The sequence below is a fragment of the Cyanistes caeruleus genome, chromosome 7, assembly GCF_971803275.1.
Source record: "Cyanistes caeruleus chromosome 7, bCyaCae1.hap1.1, whole genome shotgun sequence".
Lineage (NCBI taxonomy): Eukaryota > Metazoa > Chordata > Aves > Passeriformes > Paridae > Cyanistes > Cyanistes caeruleus.
In genome coordinates this window covers 23,633,784-23,655,244 of record NC_141707.1, presented here as the reverse complement: position 1 = coordinate 23,655,244, position 21,461 = coordinate 23,633,784, and the positions used below count along the sequence as shown (strand labels likewise).

Below are 21,461 nucleotides of genomic sequence, written 5' to 3'. Positions count from 1 at the left end.
TAAATCCTAGCTTGGCCTTCTAGCAATCTTAAACATAAACTTCTTTCAAAAAACACACTACCATTCTTCTGAATTCACTTTGGGTCTCTTCCCATCCCCACATATATTCCTCCTTCTCAACCTTCCTCAACTCTTTTTCTGGCGCGAAACCTTTATTCAATCTGCAACAAACTCTGCAGATAAAGAAGTAGTCTATAGTCTACTATGATGTTTTATCCTAGTAATTTATATGTAAGACATAAATCTGTACTGAATTGCCAGTCATGCCCATCATAATGATTTAACTGTGATTATCCTAATTACCTTCTCTCAGATCCCTCGATAATTCAGTAAAGAAAATATTCCATTCTGAATAAAGATTTTGAATTCAAAAATTTCACCTCAACCACCAGTTTTTCTGACCACTGCTTCTTAAGCCTTTAAAAGCCTTTAAAGCCCACTCAAGTCCATCTCCCACTCTCTCCATCTCTAAAAACTCTCAGCTGTCTTCAAAACTTTGCTGGACGCTGCCTTACATTACCGAACTATAGAAATAATTTATTACTGTATTATAGAATCAAAGAATCCTAGACAGGCTTGGGTTGAAAGGGACCTTAAAGATCATCTAGTTCCAATGCCCCTGCCATGGAAAGGGACACCTTCCAGCAGGCCAGATTGCTCAAAGCCCTATCCAACCTGGACTTGGATTATATTATTTATTAATGCATTTCTTTTATTTCTATTACTGTATGCAAGACAGAAAGGGCACTGGTATTGTTTTTGCATTTTTAAATTACTATTTTTCAAACTGTCCTTATGAAGAGATGTTTCATACATGAATGCTTGGTCTGCATCCAGTAATTTTATAAAAGGTATCCATTTAATGATACCATTATCATGTCACTTAAAGTGCCTTTTGTAAAATTCCTGGATTAGCATGCTGGCCTTTCATCTCAGGGATCCAAATGCAAAACTGAAAAATTACTTTCATGCTCTTAGGCTTGCAGACAGACATTACTAATTCTCAGTACAATTTGGCTTAAGTGACCATTTTTCCTTGGGGGAGGGTAAGTGCTGATTAAAGCAGCATGTGATTTTGGGCCAGAAAAATAGACGGAATAAAGATGCAAGAGTATCTTGAAATTTGCATACTTACACCAGCCCTAGATTTGAGCAATCTAAAATCACATCTTCATTTTCTGATCAATATTTCTTCAATTTAAAAGACACTATACAATCTCTTCAAGAATTACTGGAAATTATTCAGTTGCAATACATATTGACTATGTACACAAGGTCTTCTACTTACTGTGTAATAAATCTAATAGACTTGTAGGTGTTTATATTGAAGAAATCATTGGTCTTTGACTGTAAAACAATGCCTTGAATGCATTATAACCTTGCAAATCTTATTGTTTTAACTACTTTTAGAAGAGTATGAAGTTATTAATACAAAAGATAAAAACATTTACTCTGAGCTGGATTAAGTATATGTCTAGTCTATGAATACAATAAATCTGGTTTGATAGCACTTAATATACATAACTGCCCATGCTCGTTAAGCATGTATTTTTCCTATTTGTGTTACAAGACCTCTTGGAACCTAAACAAGGCCTTGTAGCTTTAGTTAAAAACATATTATTTAAGAATAAAACACATCAACTGTGATAAGCATTTCACATCAGACTTTAAAACAGAAAGTATAAAATAACTTTGTCCAAAGCATATTAGACATTTTGAATAAAAATGAGAAAACCTAAGTGTTCAAGAAGTTGGCAGAACAGTTGGATTAACCCACTGACAATGCAAAATTTTACCTTTTGTGAGATGGAAAAAGAAAGACTTGCAATTTTTGCAGTATTGTGATTAAAATAAACTTTTTACACAATTACCTATTCCATGAATTTAAGAAGTAATTATTTGTAATGACTGATACTCTAAAACAGTATTTCATGAGCTAATGTTTAAGTTTCACTTGACTACACAGTGTTACTACAAAAATCCTACTTTTCCAGGACCTCCAAGTACAATAAAAAATAGAAATTGCACCACTTTAAGTCAAAGGTTCTAAAGCCCATGAGAAATATGAACAAATTTATAACATATGTCACCCCTTACCAGCATGGCTCTTTCCTGCCTACCTTCCTGCTTTCCCTTCCTCCAGTACTCTTGTTCTAGAAATGAAGGTAATATGGAAATAACAAAGCCCATTTTGTAGAGAGAATAGATACCTTTAGAAGGAATTTTACATGCATAGATATAACTATCAGAAGCCTTAGCAAGCCTAGCAAATTTGGCACACAGTGAGACCTCAGTGAAGACACATACCTTCAAGAATTTTTTGAAACAGTGTGCAACCCAATAGCTACCTACCTAAGGCAACACCCTGTGCTGCTTCTTCCTACTGCTTCCATTAATTTTACTTTGGGCTTACAAAGTACATAAAGAGAAGAAAAAACAATAACTGTTGGCAGCTAATTTGATAACAGCATGGAAAAAAATGAAAGAATGTGCAGAAAATTATCTTACTGTGAATTTGTCAAAAAAATCTTGTATTTTCTTGGAGAATTATTATCTTTCAACATCAAAAAAAGAAAAATCAATCAATTGAAATATACACTACATTTAAAACTGAGTTTCCCAGCCTTCTGAATGCTAGATTGAGCAAAGTTACACCTCTCCCCTCCCACACAGCACCAAATACTGCTATGTGCATACCAAAGGAGTCTAACACAACTACATGCTGCAAGAACAAAGACCTTCCTTCTCCTAACATACAATTAACAAAATCCAGACAAAAGTAAAATAACTATGACAACTGAAGATTGGAGCTTGGAAGGGGTGTTAGGGGGAAGAGAGGACTGGGAGGTGACCAAAAGATTGAGAGGATGAGAGCACCATACTTAAAGGAGTATTTTTGAGAAGTGTAACAGAGATACTGCAAACTGCTGGATAGCACTGTGTAAGAGCGCATCTTGCACGTATCTAAATGTTAAAGTTACTATACCAGAAAAATAGTATATTATTGTGCTGTAGAATAGCAGCATAATCTAATCTGTACCAATAAAACTGTATGTTCACAGGCTCCCCCTCCAACTCAAACAATGAAATAATATAAATGAGCACCATATATCCCAAATCAGTAAAAGTTATGTGTTTATATATTTCTTTAGACTTACAGGACTAATACCATAAATATGTGCTGCATTCCACGTAAACTACTCATGAGAACCTTTTAATACTGTAGTAATATTTCAGTGAACTTTCATTTTTCACAATGCTGGTACATTCAAAGCCACTGAGTAACAGAAGAGTCTATTAACCATGAGTCAAGCACATTATGCAACAATGAGGTTTTGAAAATATCTACACATTTACAAAATAAATCAAACTAATTAATAACTTACAGCTTGTTTGAAATAACTTCTCATAAGTTAATATATCTGGCTCAGCAGAGTCATATTTCTGTACTTCATTTCCGTGTGTATTTTTAACTTCACAGATACCCCCAGCGCATTGAGTTACACTAGGCAATCCTAGTACACACGCTTGTAATCATTTTGCACTGCTTACACTTTTTACTGAGATAACAAAAAAAAGACAAGCTACAGTAGCTATGGAAAAACACTGTACAGTGTCACCCTCATTCCCAAAATACATGATGGGCCATCTACTATTAAAGCATTAGGCAGAAAAGGTCAGGAAAAAGCACACTGTACTTAAGGCTCATGCAAAACCTGTGGAAGCAGACTCCAGTAATCCTCTATTAGGAACAGCATTGTAGCCTTCAACTGAGGCATATTTTAATGCAATCATGACACTTTAAAAACTACATTAATCTGTAAGAAAAATAGTTTCCTGCACAATGTACAAAATTATAGTAACAAAGAAAAGAGCACCAGTAAAAAAATTAAATTATGGACACATATATATTTATAAGCAAACATATATCACATAATGAATTAAAAAATTTCTACATTTATTAGAAAAGAAACATTATTATTACACTAGAGATATTTTTAAAAAGTGAAAAAATAAATATAGTCATGTTTAAACATTGTTATCAACCCATACTAATGTCAGAATTAAAATACTGATTTAAATGCCATACCCTTTTCTGCAGAGTTATTGGCATAACTGCAGGCAATGTTACTCTTCTGGAAGACAAACTCATGTCTGCTTTTCACAGAACTTGCCAACCTTCATCCAGGTGATAACATGAAGCAGAACAAAGTAGTTAGCAATATTTCTTGAAACCTAATTCCTCATAACCTAAATACTGGAGAGTCAGCACAAAGAAAAGACTAAGGCTCTAATAAATGTCATTCCATTTATATGAATTCAGCCCTACTCAAAGCCAATGACAGAACACACCGGGGTAGGACAAACCAGAAATCAACCAACCAAAGAGCTTGAAAACGTGTGTTCTGTCCTTGGAAATGCCCACACTATCTCCAGCTATAAAAATAAGCAGAACAACCTGCATTTCTATCACTCAGAGCTTTGTCTTTACTGTCAAAACAAAACAAAACAAAACCAATGCATTTATTTAGACTGCATTCTAACACTTCACACAGAATGGTTACAGTCTTGGGGCTTTTTCTCTGGCTTTTTCCAGGGAAACAAAATATTCTTCAGTGCCTCTGATCTTAGAGTTTCAGAAAAGTAACTGAGCATAAGAATAGATTTAACAAATCCATGGAGTTTAATTATATGATTCTTAACTACCTTAATTCAAAGCAGAAGCAAAACACCCCTTTTACTTTAAGTAATGCAATTACTACCTTTCCAACGTAACCAAGGCCTGAAAAAGTTGCACATAAAATGTTATACGGAGTGAAATTTAAGACTGTTTTATGAACCCAAGTTTTTGATCAACCCCATTCACAAAATTATTTTACGTATCAAATATCTGAATAACACATCTGTTTTCATTAACATGGTTTGACAAAGGAAATTTGGGTGTTTTCTTTCCTTCTTTGTCAAAAAAGGTAACATTTTGTATTGCTTAAATGATAAGGCAAGCTGTAATCTTCTTGTAAAGGTCTCATAATGCACTTAATAGCAGAATTTTTTTTTCTGCTGTTATGCAGCATGACTAAGCAATATTCCTGTTGTAAACCAAGTTATTAAACAGATGACAGAACTGTGATATTGGGTATTTCTTTTGTAATTCTTGACCAAGCAATTCTCATCAGAAAAACTGCTTATTGTAGCCAAAGATTGCAGACATTTTTAAAAAAATATTTGTATTAAGTATTCATAGTGTCTTGAACAATAACATGTCAGATATGCAGGATACTGAATTTCATAGGCAGTCACTGCAAGTATATTATTGATCATACATCTGATGTACAGGTCCTCAAAGTATTCAGGACTGATTCAGTAAATATTACAATGATCCATACTATATTTCAATAATATATATATTAAAATAAATTATTATATATCTATTATATAACATCTATATTATAAAATATATATTTCAATTAAATATATTTCATATTTATCTGGTTTTTAGCCCTCAGTAACTGGAAATGAGCACACTCTGTAGTAATACCAAAGTATATAGAAAAGAATCTCATCTCCAAGACATAAGAAACTGTACAATGACAAGTTAAAAATAAACAATTTGATTTCATGTGATATTCTGATTTGAGAGTTTTCCAAATCCTAAATCAGTACTCAAATCCTAAAATCAGTACTGCTGAAGTAAGTTCTGTTGGTGAACAAGAGGAGCAAACAACAGAAATACAAAAAATAAAGCTCCCTCAAAAAACTAAAACCTGCGTTGCACTGGCATTTTACCAGCAGCTCTCAAATAGTAGTGAAATACTGCCATGGAATAGGAAGTAAAGATAAATATTTTCCTAAAATTTCAAAACCTGTTGTCCTTGATTGAGACACACAGGATGGAAAAAAACTGATAAGAAACTGATTACAAGCCACAAAGAGAATTTTTTTTTTGATACAGACATTTGATCCTCATTGTTAGCTTTAAAACAAGAGCTTTAAAACCATAAACCAATTATAATACAGCATTATTATTAAATAACCCATTTCCTTGCCTCATAATAAAGGTTCACTTTTAAGTTGGACTCCTTTTACATTCAGTTTATAGCAGCACGAGATCCATAGCAACTGATCTTTTAGGTTTAAGGTATTTATTTCATTTTATTTCTGTACAACTCCAATATCTTTATGATTGTTTTGATAAAATAAAAAAGTATTTCTAAGATCAAGTTTAAAGTGTTAATTATGTAACATTTGGAATTAACATCCTTTTCTACATGAGATAGCTATGATAAATGTCAAGTGTTTGCAATTAGGTTTTTACCTTTCAGGCACACAGTTTTTATTTCCTGTGGGAGCATGTTTTCAAAATTCTATAATATAGCTCCAAAATTTTTCGGTAAGAGTCAGAAAAAAACTTGTGGTATCAGAGCCCACTCCCATAGGCATTTACTCAAGGAATATTAGGCATGCTTATATTTGCAGCACCAGGACAAAAATCCTCCCTCTACTCTTTTTCCCTTGGATCTTACGAAAAAATGTTTGGGCAATAGTGACTGCAGAACTTGCAACACTGCATTAGTGACTTTACCAGGAAAGAAACAAAAATAACCCAAGCCACTTTTCTTTACCCCTGGGTACTGAAGGTCCTTGGCTTTTGAAAGCATGTGCAGCTTTTTGCTCTATGAATAAAATTGACCCATTTGTCTGCAAGGTGAAGCAAAGGCTTATTTTCTTCAGTGAAATTATCTGTATTGTATCTTTTCCAATCACATGAACAGACCAGACCCATTCAGAAAGTAATCAAAAACTTAAGTGCTGAATTTGACTTAGTAATAAAAATCCTTCAAATAGTGATTAAGTTTTAAGTAACAATATTACAGTAATTTATCTATACTAGTGAAAATAAACATTGTTGCAACCCAAGAGTACTAAAAATAACATTAAGGAATATTTTCTTTTCTTAAATTTCGCAAACACACATTGAAAAAACTTAAAGTGCAAGTAAACTTCTAAGCGCAAGCCTTGCAGAATCACTTCACCACGTGAAAGTCAAGAGGAGCTCTGCTAATAAATGTGAGATACAGAAAGGCTATGAAAGCCAATTATGCCTTCAGGGAAACATATACAGCCACTCTTGTATTTTCCCCCCCTAAATAAAAGATTTCACTTGTTCATGGCAGGTCTGCAAGGAATTTTGCTGGTGCTGGTGGACAGGAAGGAAATCAGATCCAGCTCACTTGCTTAAGAGCTCTGTAAAATGACTATGTTTATGCAGCTTTTCACTCCTATTTTTGTCACTAAGCTACCAGATACAGTTGTGAAAACATTGTGCAGATACTTTTTAGATACTTCAAAATACAAACCACTTCTACTTCTTGCCACTTAAGAAAGCGTGACTAAATGGAGTGGGCAAGAATTGAAATGCCCTTAGTAAATTAGTAACTCCAATAAGGGTTTTATAACAACATATGGAATAGAGATATCCTGCTAGAAGAGGAAGGTCAGTGATGTCCTTAAGGCACTGAATATGGAGTCACAAGAGCTGATCTATTCCTAGCTCTGCCAGATATAATGCAGGAATGTGAGCATTTATAGGTAACAAGAGCAAAACAGACTCAGCTTTTGCTTCTGTAGATGGAAAAAAAAAATCTAGATAATATAAATCCAGTAAGGTTTATAAATGCTTTTGATGCTATTTTTTGTACTTGTCTTTGAGCTAAGGCAGAAGTTTATTACACAAGACCAAGATAAATCAGGTAAGTTATTCATGGTGTTATTTGCCCTTCCTTGTGTGAGCACTCCTGTCTGCCTGGCACAGTCACTTTGTCTCTTGAGCAGAAGAGCCCTTCAATATGTGACCATAGAAACACACAGAGGGTGTTTTTTGCACAGGTACATTTACATACACTCGACAAATAACTACTTACTTTAAAACCACCCCAGAAAAGAGAGGTTTCAAAGTGATTGAGTTGTTGTTTTTCTATTCATATAGTCCCTTACACAAAGAAAACTAATAGATTTTAGTCTTCACACAGAGCATACAGTACACCCTCTTGGAGGGTCAATAAGGACTGGTGCAGATGCAGTTGCACTAAAACAGACTTTATTACCTGTAAAGCAACATAGACGTTGCTTTACAATGCACCTTTGAAATTCACAAAGAAGTCTGAGCCACAAGGAACATAAGTTCTTCCATCCTCACCAATTTTCCTCACAAACTTGGGGGATCTTAAAGCACCGTTACACATGCTCCTTGCAAAGGTTTTCAGCTGCCTATTTTTGTAATCAATAGGTTCAAGCCTGATAGAAAAGCACACTGATGAAGTTCTGTCAGCTGAATTATTTAAGAAAACTCTCATATTGCATGGGCTTTCCTCTTGCTACATAGCAGTAAATTCTAGCAATTATGAGAATAAATTCTTGTGAACTTCCAGCCTGTTTCTCAACAGCTGATACCATTTCTGTGCCATTATCAAGAGCTTGCAGCTGTTCACAAACACCAAGTCTTAATGTAATCAGTAACAGGAGTTATCATAACGTAACTAATATAAAAAGGCTATTTATAGCCCAAGAATGCAGTAATTGAAAAATCCCACTCTGATCACAGCACAATCTAGTGTATATTGATTTCCTGTGGCTATAACATCAAGCAAAGAACCTAAGACAGACCTACCAGTATGCTGTATAAGCATATCAAAACCAGGCAAGAACACCTCATCAGTATCCTAATTAGAAGCACAGGCACACCTCTAAGATAACTGATATACATTTCTCTCTTGAGACTAAGTATTAAATATCATGTACACTATTGGGCTAAAATATGAGCTGATTAGCTGCAAATGAATGTTCTCTGACTGAAACAGGAGAAAAGCAACTTTATGTTGTTACTAGAGCAGAGGTCTAATTTCTTCTCCCTCTTAATTTCTCCTCCCACAACTGCCCTTCTTGAAAGATTTTTGTTGGCCTGATTAGCATTTTTTTTTAAAGCTTCCCATTTGAGGTTACTCCCATTAGGACTAAAACATGAGAGGCATGCTTAAATACTCTGTCTTGAAAGTCTCTCTGTTCATTCCCAAATCAAGAGCAGTCAAAAAAGTTTGAATGTTTGTAGAAGTAGCAGCTTTAAATATGCTGAAGACAAACATGGAGAACATGGCCATTGGTCAACTGTTATCTTCCACTTATCATTGCCAAATTTGACCACTTGCAAATGCCATCTTGTTAGTAGGAATAATCAACTGCTAGAAAAGTTTGGGAACTCTGAGCCCTGAAATCCCCAGCTGGAGGCTGTATCAGTTACTGCCTCTGCACACACACAAGAAGAGATCAGCACGAATTGTCCATAACAGGATGCACATCCACTGCTTGACTATCAGCGCTCCTGCTATCCAAGCACCAACAACTATTATCCTAAAGATAGCCAACTAAGTGATCTGCAGATGTTAAGACACAGATATAAATTGTTCTCTGCTACACAGGGTGTTAAGAAGGATGAGAGATTTCAGGGTTCTTGTCTGTTTCTATACATTTTGTTCTGCAAGGGAAACTGAAAGCAGAGAGTGAAGCATGATATCAGCAGGCACCTTAAAAAAATGAGTCCTTTTCCTGTCCCAACAGTGACATCTCCAATTGATCCAGATTGCAACTCTAGCTTGATCTCTTAATTACACTGCAACAGCATAAAGATTACCACTGCAAAGAGTTAAAAAGAGCATGAAGCAAAAATCATGGGGAAACAACCACACTGTACCAGTGGCTCTGGTATTATCATGTGAAAGAACAAGTCCTCAGTTATCTATTGTAAACAGATACAAGAAAATATGAATGTATAAAGAGTATTAAATTCTTTTATCAGTCACAAATATTCAGTACTACTCTACATGGATGATCAAGTTAATTCCACCTGGTGAAAACTGACCAGGTTCAACAGTGGTGTTTTTATGGAGGCACGGGGCTTTTTTTAATATAAAATCTAAATTATATTTATTGTGTCAACATTTATGCACAGAAGTAGGACAGGAATATGCCTCTGCTTGTTTCTATAGTTCTCAAGCTCTTATTTGAAAAGATAATAACTCAGAACATCATAAATGCAGTAATCCAAGGATATGCTAAAAACTGCACCAAAACTCCTAGTAAAAACTGATCTGAGTTTGAGCTCCATTCTTCCGTTAATGCCTCAACACTAGAATAACTAAGTTTTATGATGATAAAATCATGAAAATTCAGTTGTCTTACACACTTTTTAGTGAATTAAAATGTATGGTAAAGTATCTTGTATTTTCTCTTTCTGATACACACCTTTTCATTCAAGAGGGGTTGTAAACCTTTGTTAGGAATCATCTAAGTTGTCAACTTTACTAAACCTGTAGCATTTTAGTAATTTAACTATTAATCATTGACCATCCTAGTCACATTCAATGCAACTATAAGCTGTTATATGATATAAAAATAGCAGTAGCTGATGTAACCAGGTATTTAAAATACTGGGCAATGAGACAACAAAAGAACAGAACTACAGAAGTTTTGTAAGACCAGAAAAGAACACTGAGGAAAAATAAAATGAAGAAAAAAAACCACACAAAAATACTTATGACTTGATCTAATTTTATTAATATTACTAAACACTATTCTGATTAATCTAGACTGTGTCCCAGGAAGTCAGAGGGGAACATGTATCTGTTCTGATCAAAGACAGTTCAGACAATGGTCTCTAAAAGGAAGATGCCAATAGTGTTCTGCTGTTACAACACTGACCTCTTGCATCCCCTCCTCACCACAGCATCACTTACTGACAATGCCATCAATGAGAAGAAACATCAGAAAAGATTTGTCAATAAAATATTTCTTTAATCATGGATCTGTCTATAGCAGGTATGGAGTGCCTACAAAATGACCCAAACTTTTCAGTTCTCCAGTCTAACACTAAATAAAAGTACCCATCCCTGGAAGCAATTATAAATAAAAAACTGTGTTAGCATCTATCACATCTCATTTCCATCTGAAAATTATGAGGATTCAAGCTCCATTCATGAGAGTTTAATATTTTAATGTCAAATTCAATAAAAGTCAAAATTCATTAAAAAAAGTAAATTCATCAAAAGGGATTCATCGGCATTAGAGAAACAGTTCCCTGCAGCTCCACCTGGCTTTAACTGACAAGTCTCTTGGATATTCAAAGTTGATACTATTTGTATCATCATCTGTTCTAGACACCTTGTAATGATACAGAGACCAAATGCCAAAATGCCAGTTAGTCAATGAAGAATTCAAGAGATAAATATTAAAGGTTCACTTTTTGGAAAAATTATGGTTCACAAATTTAGAGAGGTTTTTCTAGGCAAGCTATTAGATCTACTGCAACATCACAGAGGCTTGTTGTTCAAAATAAAACTTCCCAAAGAGCACAGATGAGGCAGATTCTTGTACTGAGAAAACTAAATGAAAATATAAGCATTTTCAGGTTTGACTTTTAGGCTGATGAATCCAAAACAATCAAAATCCAAAGGATTGTTAAAACCATTCCAATCTGAGAAACACTGGCAAAATGTCTACCAAAATCTTTGACAGCAACAAGCTTGCAGAGGTAATATCATAGTAACCACAAAAGTTAGAGTGCTTTTGTTTTCTTGCCTATTAGAACGGGAAAAAAAGAAAAAGAAAAAAAAAAAAAGCTATTTTTTGTGAATTTAGAATGTATACAGTCTTAATGTTTACAGTCTTTGGGTTGTTTTTGGACAGTAACAAAGTGAAAGAAAACATTGAGGGTTGATGTGAAGTTTGACAGAAAGCAACTAATTTCAATGTAAAGAAGTAAAATACAAAAAGAAACAAACAGGTGATTATTCTGAAGTTTCCCCAGGCTGATGTACCAGACAGCTTGTGATAGGGCATCTCCAGTATAAACTGGGCAGTATTCCTGACTGCTAAAACAAGAAACTATTCAACCTTGCTTCCTGTTTTTTACCAATGTAGACAAGTGACTTTCTGTCACAGTGTTAAGATGACTGGTCTAATTACAAAGGTACCTGCATTAAAATAGCAAGTGTTAATAGAGCTCTAAATAATTCCAATCTACTGTAGTATCAATAAATCTTTCCTTGGTGGGCAACTACAACCATATAAATGAAGAACAGAGCACAGGAACTGGAGCAGACAACCAAAAGAAACATCACAAAAAGGAATCCAACTGAATCCTTTTTTGCAATCCTTATATTAGAGACTTAATTGAGCTCTTTAAGTTGGTTCTGTATAAAATGTTTTTACTGTTAATCTGTAAACTGGCTGGAAGGACTTTTTCCATTCCGTTCTGACTTTAAAATCCCAAGGTTTTTTACGTAATTTAAGGGAAATACATAAGGAAAACTGATATATGTTTAGAGGCTGCAAAGAAGAAAATATGTGAGAACTGATAAAGGACAACATGTGCAATTGTCTCCAGCTTGGAAGGAAACCTGGTAAGAAACACACTGACTGGAATTACAGAGTAAATTCAAGAAATGCCTCTTCTAGTTGGAAAAAATTGTCTCAACCTTTGGAAATTGATTAGAAACTTATGAAACATTGTATTTCAAAGAAACCCCTTTTTGTTTTTTCACTGTTTGAAAGTCAAGAGTAAACAGACATTTCAGCCAAAAAAATCTGTCATGAAAACATTTAAATACCAAAGACTTAGCCCTGTACGTCTGCTAGTAGAATTATATGCAGTTTTGAAGAATGAGGCTCCAAGCAGATACATTAGAAGACCTTGAACTATAGTTGTAAAAAAATAAATGGTACTCCAATTACAACAATCAATGTTCAATATTATTCATAAATTTACAACAGCACACATTAAAAAAAAAACCCTGTTCTTTAACATAAAGTTCCTGTTAGCTCTTCTCTGTCTAAGAGTTTTATATGAAAATCTTTATGAATACAAAAAGCAAAGTCAATTCCACTACAATCACATGTATTTGACGTCTCTATAGAACTGACTTCCTGGAAAGAACATTGTGGGAGTATATTTGTATTCTACATGATAAAAATATCTACTTGTTTAGAGCATCAAGAAAGATAAAAGAAGCAAGGTAAAATATGAGATTTTCTTCACCTTGAGATTTACTTGAGTTTTATTTTTGCACTTCTAATTTAATTTAAAGAAACAAGGCACTAATTACCTTGAACTACTTTTGTCATGAAACACTTACTGGCTTATCCTTGAGCAGGGCAAGAACTGTCACTGCAGTGCCAATATTCAGGTTTTGTTTTCAGAAAGCATTAAAAACTAAGCTTCCATAAATCTATAGTAACCTCTTCTTAATTCATTTGACCAAAGACAACAAGAACAGAACAAGTTTTCTTACAATTCATATTTTTCCCAACTAATATTTATTTTGATCAAAATTAAAAGTAGTGCAGTGTTTCATATTTTCAGTTCCTTGTAATTTCTTAAAGAACACAGGCTCTGAGCCACAAATAGATTTTCCATAAAAGTTCATCAATTCCACCTAATAGCAGCAGATTCCTCAGAGGAAGGCAACACTTCTCACCATCCACCAAATTGACCATGTTGTGTTGGACACGAGGGGGAAGATGGTTCTTTTGGCCTATTCAAAGTCTCCCACCCTGAAATCATCTGAACACATTTCATAGAGTCAGAGAATCATCAGCTTTGGAAATACCTTAAGATCATCCAGTCCAACCCTCAACCCAGCACCATCACTGTAACCCCTACACCACCACCCAGCACCAGATGCAGATACCTCTGAAACAGCTCAAGGGATGGTGACTCCACCACCTCCCTGGGTAACCTACTCTGATGCCCAACCACCCTAAAAGTGGAAAAAAAATTTCAATCATCTAATCTGAATTTCCCCTGTCTCAGCTTAAGAACACAGTGTTCTCTCACTGCAGGCACCGTAGACGAGACCAGCCCGCACCTCACTCCAACCTCTCTTCAGGGAGCTATAGAGAGCAATGAGGTCCCTCCTGAGACTCCTTGTGACTAAAGAAGCCCAGCTCCCTCAGCCACTCCTCACAAGACACATTCTCTAGATCGTTCATGAGCCTTGCTGCCCTTCACTGGACACTCTCCAGTACACCTCCATGTCTTTCTTTTAAGTGAGGAGCCCAGAACTGGACACAGCACTCAAGGTGAGGCCTCACCAGTGCCAAGCACAGTCCCTGGCTCTGCAGGAACCACTATTCCTGATACAGGCACCCCAAGGACCCTTCCCACTGGGCCACTTCCCAGCCACTCTGCTCCCAGCCTGTAGCACTGCATGGGGCTGTTGTATCCTGAGTGTAGGACCCAGCACTTGGTCATGGTGAACTTCATAGCCCTGGTCTGGCCCATTGCTCCAGCCTGCCCAGGTCCCTCTGCAGGACCTTCCTGCCCTCCAGCAGATCAAAATCTGACTCAGTTTCCCACGGTCTTTGAATTTGTTCACGGTAGGCTCAAACCCCTCACTGAGAACACCAGTAAAGATGTTAAACAAGACTAGGCTGAACACTCTTCCCTGGGGGGCACCTCTAGTGACTGGACACCCATTGGATGCAGCAGCACAATTTACCACCACTCTCTAGCCTGGCCATGCAGACAGTTCTCCCAGGGAAGAGGGCACTTGTCTGTGCACTGCCAGCTTTTCTGAATTTTTTCAGCAAAAGGGATGTTAAGCATGCAACAGGCTGTCCAGGGAGGCAGAAGAGTCACCATCCCTGGCAGTGTTAAGAAACTGATGAACATGGCACTTAGTGCTCTTGTTAATTGAACGTGTTGGTGTTCAGTCAAAGGTTGGACCCAAGGATCTCAGAGGTATTTTCCAAACTTAATGATTCTGTGATTCAATGATATAAAAAAATCTCTTGCAAACTGCAAGGGGGCAGAAGAGATGGACAGCTGTGGTGGTGTTGGTGAGGCAGACCGAATAATGTTCAGAGACATCGACATACTACTTCCCAAGCACAGAGGCAAATCACTATTCTGCTACGTGGTTTTGACCAATTTGCTTTTATAAATTTATTTTCAGTGAGTCAGCCCCACAAACATGCTGTTCAAGCAGCATGTTCAACGCTTTGAGAGGCTTATGATAAAAGATCATCAGAAGACAGTAAGAATTTCAGCTTAGAAAAACAAGAATTCAAAATAATGTTAATAATCTATTTTGAAGTAGAAAGATTTCAGATGTCACAGGTGCTATGAATAAAAGAGCAGATATTCATGACAACTTCTTTCTTCTACAGAAGCAGAAAATCTTTTTCAGAGAGAAAAACAAGACAGAAGAGGCATTTTTTTTTCTCTTTTAGAAACACCCATTTTGATAATAGTTACCTACAAGACATAAGTAGAAATTCACTCTGCAATTTTTCTTCCCTATGCTTGAAATTAAAAGCACAGCAGAAAAAGAAACTAAACCAAAAGCAAGCAATCTAAAAGAAGAATCACTGAAAACATATGTAGATCATCAGAGAGGCAACAGAAAGAATTCTGGCAGCTGTCAACGCTATGCACAAAAAAAATTCTTAAGAGTAGCTGATTTCTCTTAAGAGTTAGTAAACTATCAAACTGTAACAGTAATATTCATGAAATTTTTGTATACAGATATGTATTTGCACACAGAGCTGCTATAAAGTTGACAAAATAAGGACAGGGGGTAGAAACACCACATTTCCAAGCACAGTTCCACAGCCACCTGTGGGAAGTCAAAGTCACCGCCAGTTCACTTCTCCACACATGTGCTTAGCATTCCCTCTCTTTTAAAACCTGAGTAATTTTATTAACCTATTGGAAGACTTCAACCTGAATTTCATGGACAAAAGTTTAATTTTACAGCTGTCATTTGGCCTTAACTTTAATAATTTTAGAAGAAGAATGTATGTAAGAACAATCATGCTGAATCTGACAAATGGTCTGCTTGGCCTAATATCATTTCCCCTGCAGTGGTCATGAACAGACACCTAGGTGACAGAATCCATAGTCTTGTTAAAATGCCTCCACAAAAGTAACAGGAATATTTCTCTTCATTTTTCTGGTAGCTGAAAAACAGGTCAGGCCCTCCAACAGAAACCAGCATTATGTTGGCTCACTTCTGTCAGGAAACCAGTTGTTCTTGTTCCTGCTTTTACCAGAGAGAGCACTACATTCTTAAATGAAAGTCCAGGAGAAATGGAAGGAGCGTGAGCAGAAATCATCACAAAAAAAGTACACATGAACCTTTATGAAGAAGCAGAAGTAAAGTGATATGAAAGTGATATGAAAGATATGAACTTCAACTTCTGGAAGACTGAAGCTAACACTTAGCTGGTTTAACTGATCAGGCCTGTCAGTAATGTTAAACATGACTGGCCACAAAAGAAGTTGACCTTTGTGTGTTAAATCATGCTTTCCAGTGTCAAGTCCAAAGATTACCACCATTACTGCAATTTAGGTCTGCAACATGACTAATTTCAACTATCTTTTAAAAAACATGACTTTTACTCCTTTTGTTCTGAAAGATAATATTACCAATATTATTGTAGGAGAAGAACTAAAAGCAATAATAGTAGTCCAGAAAGACACCACAGCTTATAGAGAGGCACATGGTGTACATGCAAAATAGGGCAAGATTGAATTAGGGCAGTTTCCCAGCCACATACATGTTTTTCACTGGAGAAGTGAGGAGAAAGTTCTTCCTTAAGGCGCTAGCCACAACTGGGCTAACAAAGTTCTGTGGCAGCTGCACAGAAACGCTGTGGCAGGTTAGCTTCAGAATAGTTAATACAACTACAAGAAACTTCAACCTCCAGGCATACTCTTCACTCAAATCTAAATACTGAATAACCTGCACCAATTTAAGTCCTTACACCTCCAATATCACCCTTAAAACTGTTAAAACAGGGATCATCAAGACCACCAAAACAGAGTGTGTGAAGGATGGAGTACTATTAATCCCACTGATGTTCCCTGTCAGAACTCTTTCCAGTCTCAAGAGGAGAGAAGAGAATGAGGCAGGTAAGCTTTCAAAGAGTGAAGATGATCTTCAACACCAGCAACCTCCATTAATTGGAAACTCTGTGTCTGAACAGTATTGCCAGGTCTTTCTGCCCACTCAGATCTTCCCCTGGCTTACACTTCTAAGGTCTTTATGGAAATATAGTAACATTAGCCATACACAGAAAACACACATGCATATAACATAGCCAGGTATACAGCATTTGCTTCTTCCCCATCAATTTAGGTTTCTTCCATTATCCTGGCAAAATCAGAACTTCAGAAAAGCTGTTCAGTAACTGCTAAAACCCTCTGTTCTATAACACTGAAGACAGTAATTGGAGGTGGGGAGGAAGAGAAAAAGAAATTAACTTATCATTTAAGGACATATAGTACTGCCTGCCTGCCCCTGGTTCCACTTAAACTGAAAAATCTCCAGAGCCACACATAGACTCTGTGAAAGAACAGTCATGTCTTAAGTCACAGTTTCCAAAACCTCCTTTTCTACTATCATTGATGACCTACAGAGAAAATTTCACCAAATGACAGAAATATGGAACACCTCTATTAGAAAAATAATTTAATAGGTAACTAAGCTTTTCCTCCATCTTTCATTTAACCAATTTAGAAACTGTCAAATAATAATTTATAATTCTTACCTGCTTTTTTCTTGAAGTTGCCTTGGGCAACAGACTGGCTGACAAAACTGATGCAAACGGCGAGCAACACAGCTCGGGAAAAGGATTTGGAATCGATGGGTTCTCCAAAATACTGTCACCTTCCTTTTTTCTCCTATTTCAACAGAATACATAATATCAAGCAATAATTGTAACAGCTGCTGATAAAATTGCAATATCCAACCACAACATATGAACTTCTAAGGCACTAATACCACAATGCTTCCTGGTTGCAGCAATTAGCTATTTTTTTTTTTTTGCAGTTATTTTATTTAATCAGTAGGCTGAATATATTAACATACAGTGCCTAACACTACTTGAAAGCAATCCAAGTATTCAGCTCTGAATATAAAGTTGTTTGAATATGCGTAAGTCTTTGCAGAGTAAGAGCAGAGATATATTTATATTGGCTTCTAAGGACATTAGTAAATATTTTGTTGTCCCTGTGTTTATGCCATTCCCTATGTACACATATTACAACAGTAGATGTATGTAACTTCTCAGCAAAACTTCCCAAGTATATCACAACAGTATTTTAAATAAATGGAAACTTTTGTTTAACCAGAATCGAATCAAAGTGACTGACAAGAGAAAACAGTGCAAAGCAATCCATTTATTTCTGTTTCCAGTTAGTTTTGTATTGAAATCTCTGCAGCTCCATTAGAAAATAAATGTCTCAGTTGTTGCTGTCTGCTGAAACAGGATTGTGTCAGAAGCATGACCAGGCAGCATTTGCAGTAGTAGTGAAGGTAATCACTACTGTACTTGCTGAAGAGCTCAGTTATGCACTGGTTTAAAGTGTCACATTAATAATGTGGTTGTTTAGACTGCTGTGTACATGGTTTTCTCACATAAAATATTGAAGAGCACTTTGTCTACTCGATTTCATCTGGATACCTGCACCCAAACCACCTGATGTATATGCATCTGCCAACACATAATAAGAGTTTTCTACATGTGTGAGTTGATGCCTCCAAGCTTAGTATTTTACTTTATCACCTCATTATCATTCCAGATTTCATACAGTAATTAGTACAAAGTGGGGAAAACCATCAGAGTAAGGTAACAATACAGAATGAAGATACAGATTTTAACTTACTGAAAATCCTCACCAAACTGGTTCATTTAAAGTGGTATTTTGCTTTAGGAGGAGCAAAAAATCCTGTAATGCAGTATTTTAAGATTTTGTAAACTTCAGTCTACCAAAACTCATCAGATGCCTCATGAAAAACCCAGCTCATAGCTTCCTTTACTAAGAATAGAGACCAATGCCTTTAAGAAGAGCCTGAGAGGTAACAAACGGGGTGCACACCGCTGACAGCGGCACCGCTCCCGGTGAAGAGGTTTTATCTCACCAACACTCTTGAGAAAGACACTGCAAGGATAAAGTAGCGCCTGGCTCAGCCTGACAAGGCAGGCTCGGCACTGCCAGCTCCTTTCACCTCAAACTGAGAAACCTCAAAAATTAAAAGGGGGTGGGGGGTGGGACACACACGCATCCGCAGCGCTGGAAAGTGCCTGCAGGGCCGGGAAACAACTTTTGAGCTCCAGGGCAGCGCGGACCGGTCCAGAGCCAGGCCGCCCCCCATGCTGCGCTTCGCCCCCTCCCCAGGCCGCCGCACCCCGGCCCCGCCGGCCCCGCGTCCCGCCCGCAGGGCACTGCCCGCCCCCCGACGGCAGCGGGCGGCCCTCGAGGGAGCGGCAGGGCGGCGGCGCCCGCCGGGCTCCGGCCTTACCTGTCGGGGGGCGAGGGCGGCGGGTCCCCCCCCGGGGGCCGGGGGGGCGGGCGGGGGGAGCCGCGAGGGCCGCCGCCAGCGGGCTCCGCCGCCCGCCCTGCGCCGGGCGCACCGGGCAGCGGGGCGGCCATCGGCGGCGGCGACGTCCTGGCGGGGCGGCACGGCGGCGAGCGGCCCCGGCGCTGCCGGGCGGAGGCTGCTCTCGCTCCCGCTGCGGAGGAGGGGGAGGCGACGGGGAGCGGGGGGAAGCGCCGCCCGGGCGGCACCGAGCGCCTTCCCCGGCACACGTGCGAGGGCGGCGGCGGGGGCGGGCGGCCGCCGGCTCCGCGCTGCGACGGGGAGGCAGCGCGGGGCGGGCGGGGGCCGAGCGGTGCCCTTCGGCTGCTCAGCCAGGCCGGGCGGCGGAGCGGGGCGGGCCCGGCAGGTGTACGGGCCCGGGACCCGAGGCCGCGGCGTGACCCGGTGGGGCCCCGCTGAGCGGGCCCGGCCCTCGCCCTGCACCTCTGCGCCTTCGCCCGAGGGGGGCACCGCCGGCAGCGCTGCCCCCGGCATGGCCCGCGACCTCCTGCCCCGCGCTGAGCAGCGGGCTCCAGCCGCACACCGCCGGACGGGCCTGACACGCGACTCGGCGCCTGGCAAATCATTAACTAAACTGACACATCCCTCTGTGCATCGGGAATTCATGGATATGCCTTGGAGAAATAGGGAATGACCGAGGCCCGGGGACAAACCCGTTACCCCGTGCCGGAGGAGCGGCTCGTGAGGAGGCTGCTCTCCGGGCTGGGCCCAGCACCCGCGTCCAGCCACAGCCTGGAGCGCAGCGGAATGTGAAAAGGTTTCCTTCGTGCCCAGGGCTGCTCCCCAGCAGCCTGCTCCTGCTCTGCTTTATGTACATAAATCCCTCTGTGGCAATTCCATGGCCGTCCTTATCAGCGTTCATCTGATTTCAAAATAAAAAAATACCCCTTGCTGTATGAAGAACAGTTCGATGTCACCAAGCAGAGTGGGTAATACTGTGTAAGTCAGTCAATTTGACAGTCAAAAACTGAAAGGCCCTGGTGATGACAGACCCATGTAGAAACCTGACTGTCCTTGGCATTGTCAGGGGCAGTAACAGATGTGAGACTGGTAAAAATACAGCATATTTTGAGGCAAATGCTTTGCTGTTTTCCCAAATCCGCTGGAAAAATCATCATGCACAAGCCGAGATTTCAATTCTGGAGAAAAATTTTTGTGTCATAGAAGCAATACTCAGAGTTTTCATTTTGGCTGAGTCACAGATGATTTTGCAGGACATTAATTTTCAATGTAATGAAGGATTCCTTGTCCCCTGAACAGCTCATTCTGTTACACTTACAACAGAAGTCGAAGTCTGAGTTGATTAACAGTTCTTATATAAAAAGTCTGGCAAATATACCGGGAGTTTTACAGTGTCAGATAATTGACTGGATTTGCTCGTTGCTTGTGAACAGCTATCCTTTTACAAAACCGCAAAGACCAGGCCACTGGGTTTTTTTGCCTAACTGATTCACTGCCGTAACTGTGGCATGTTAAAACTCATTGTCTTCAGAAGAATAGAAGGCAGGACAACTGGTATAGGTGCTCTAGGTAGAAAACTGAGATTGGGAAGAGATTAAAACCTGCAAGTGGCAATTGTGTGCTGATATTCATCAGCATTTAAAAAGTTCAGCTGCAAAAAGAATATATTTTGACTTTTCACATATTCTGTGCAACGTGTTACACAGCTGCAACCTGACATACGTGGTGTGTTTTTGTGTCTTTGGCTTAGTCATGTAATTGTTTTAAAATGTCAGGCAAATAAAAACCACAATTATAATGAATAATAGCAAATAAATTAAATACTTTATTTTTCAAAATAACTTTGGTGATTATCTAATTAGTCATGACAGCAACAATGCCTTTTCTAGAAAAAAATCAATAAAAATGTAATGCTATTATAATTTCACTTGCATGTTGTAAGAAACAAATTGACTTAATTTTTTTTTTTCTGTATCTCATAGTCTGTCCTGATGCTTGCTGCTGTCTCTGGGAATAGCACTGAATGAGGGAAATACAGTCAGTGGAATACTGAGGCACAGAAGG

General features: G+C 38.4%; 1 protein-coding gene across 10 annotated transcripts in view; it reads right to left on the bottom strand.

The window, feature by feature from the left end:
- GRB14 (growth factor receptor bound protein 14) overlaps positions 1-19,489 on the bottom strand; it is a 58,795-nt gene extending 39,306 nt beyond the window's left edge. For 7 of the 10 annotated variants that reach the window (XR_002865960.2, XR_002865961.2, XR_002865962.2 and 4 more), the window contains exons 1-2: positions 18,722-19,264; positions 17,605-17,737 (exon numbers count right to left, since the gene is read on the bottom strand). Coding sequence is in view for 7 of the 10 variants with exons in the window: in XM_023931101.2 (XP_023786869.2) it covers positions 17,605-17,737; positions 18,722-18,747 (159 nt within the window). In the remaining 3 variants the exon portion in view is untranslated. Of the gene's footprint in view, positions 1-4,090; positions 4,180-17,604; positions 17,738-18,721; positions 19,265-19,358 lie in introns of those variants that run through there. The other 3 variants (XM_023931102.2, XM_086896855.1, XM_086896852.1) reach the window with 2 other exon arrangements.
- Positions 19,490-21,461: the final 1,972 nt, after the last annotated feature.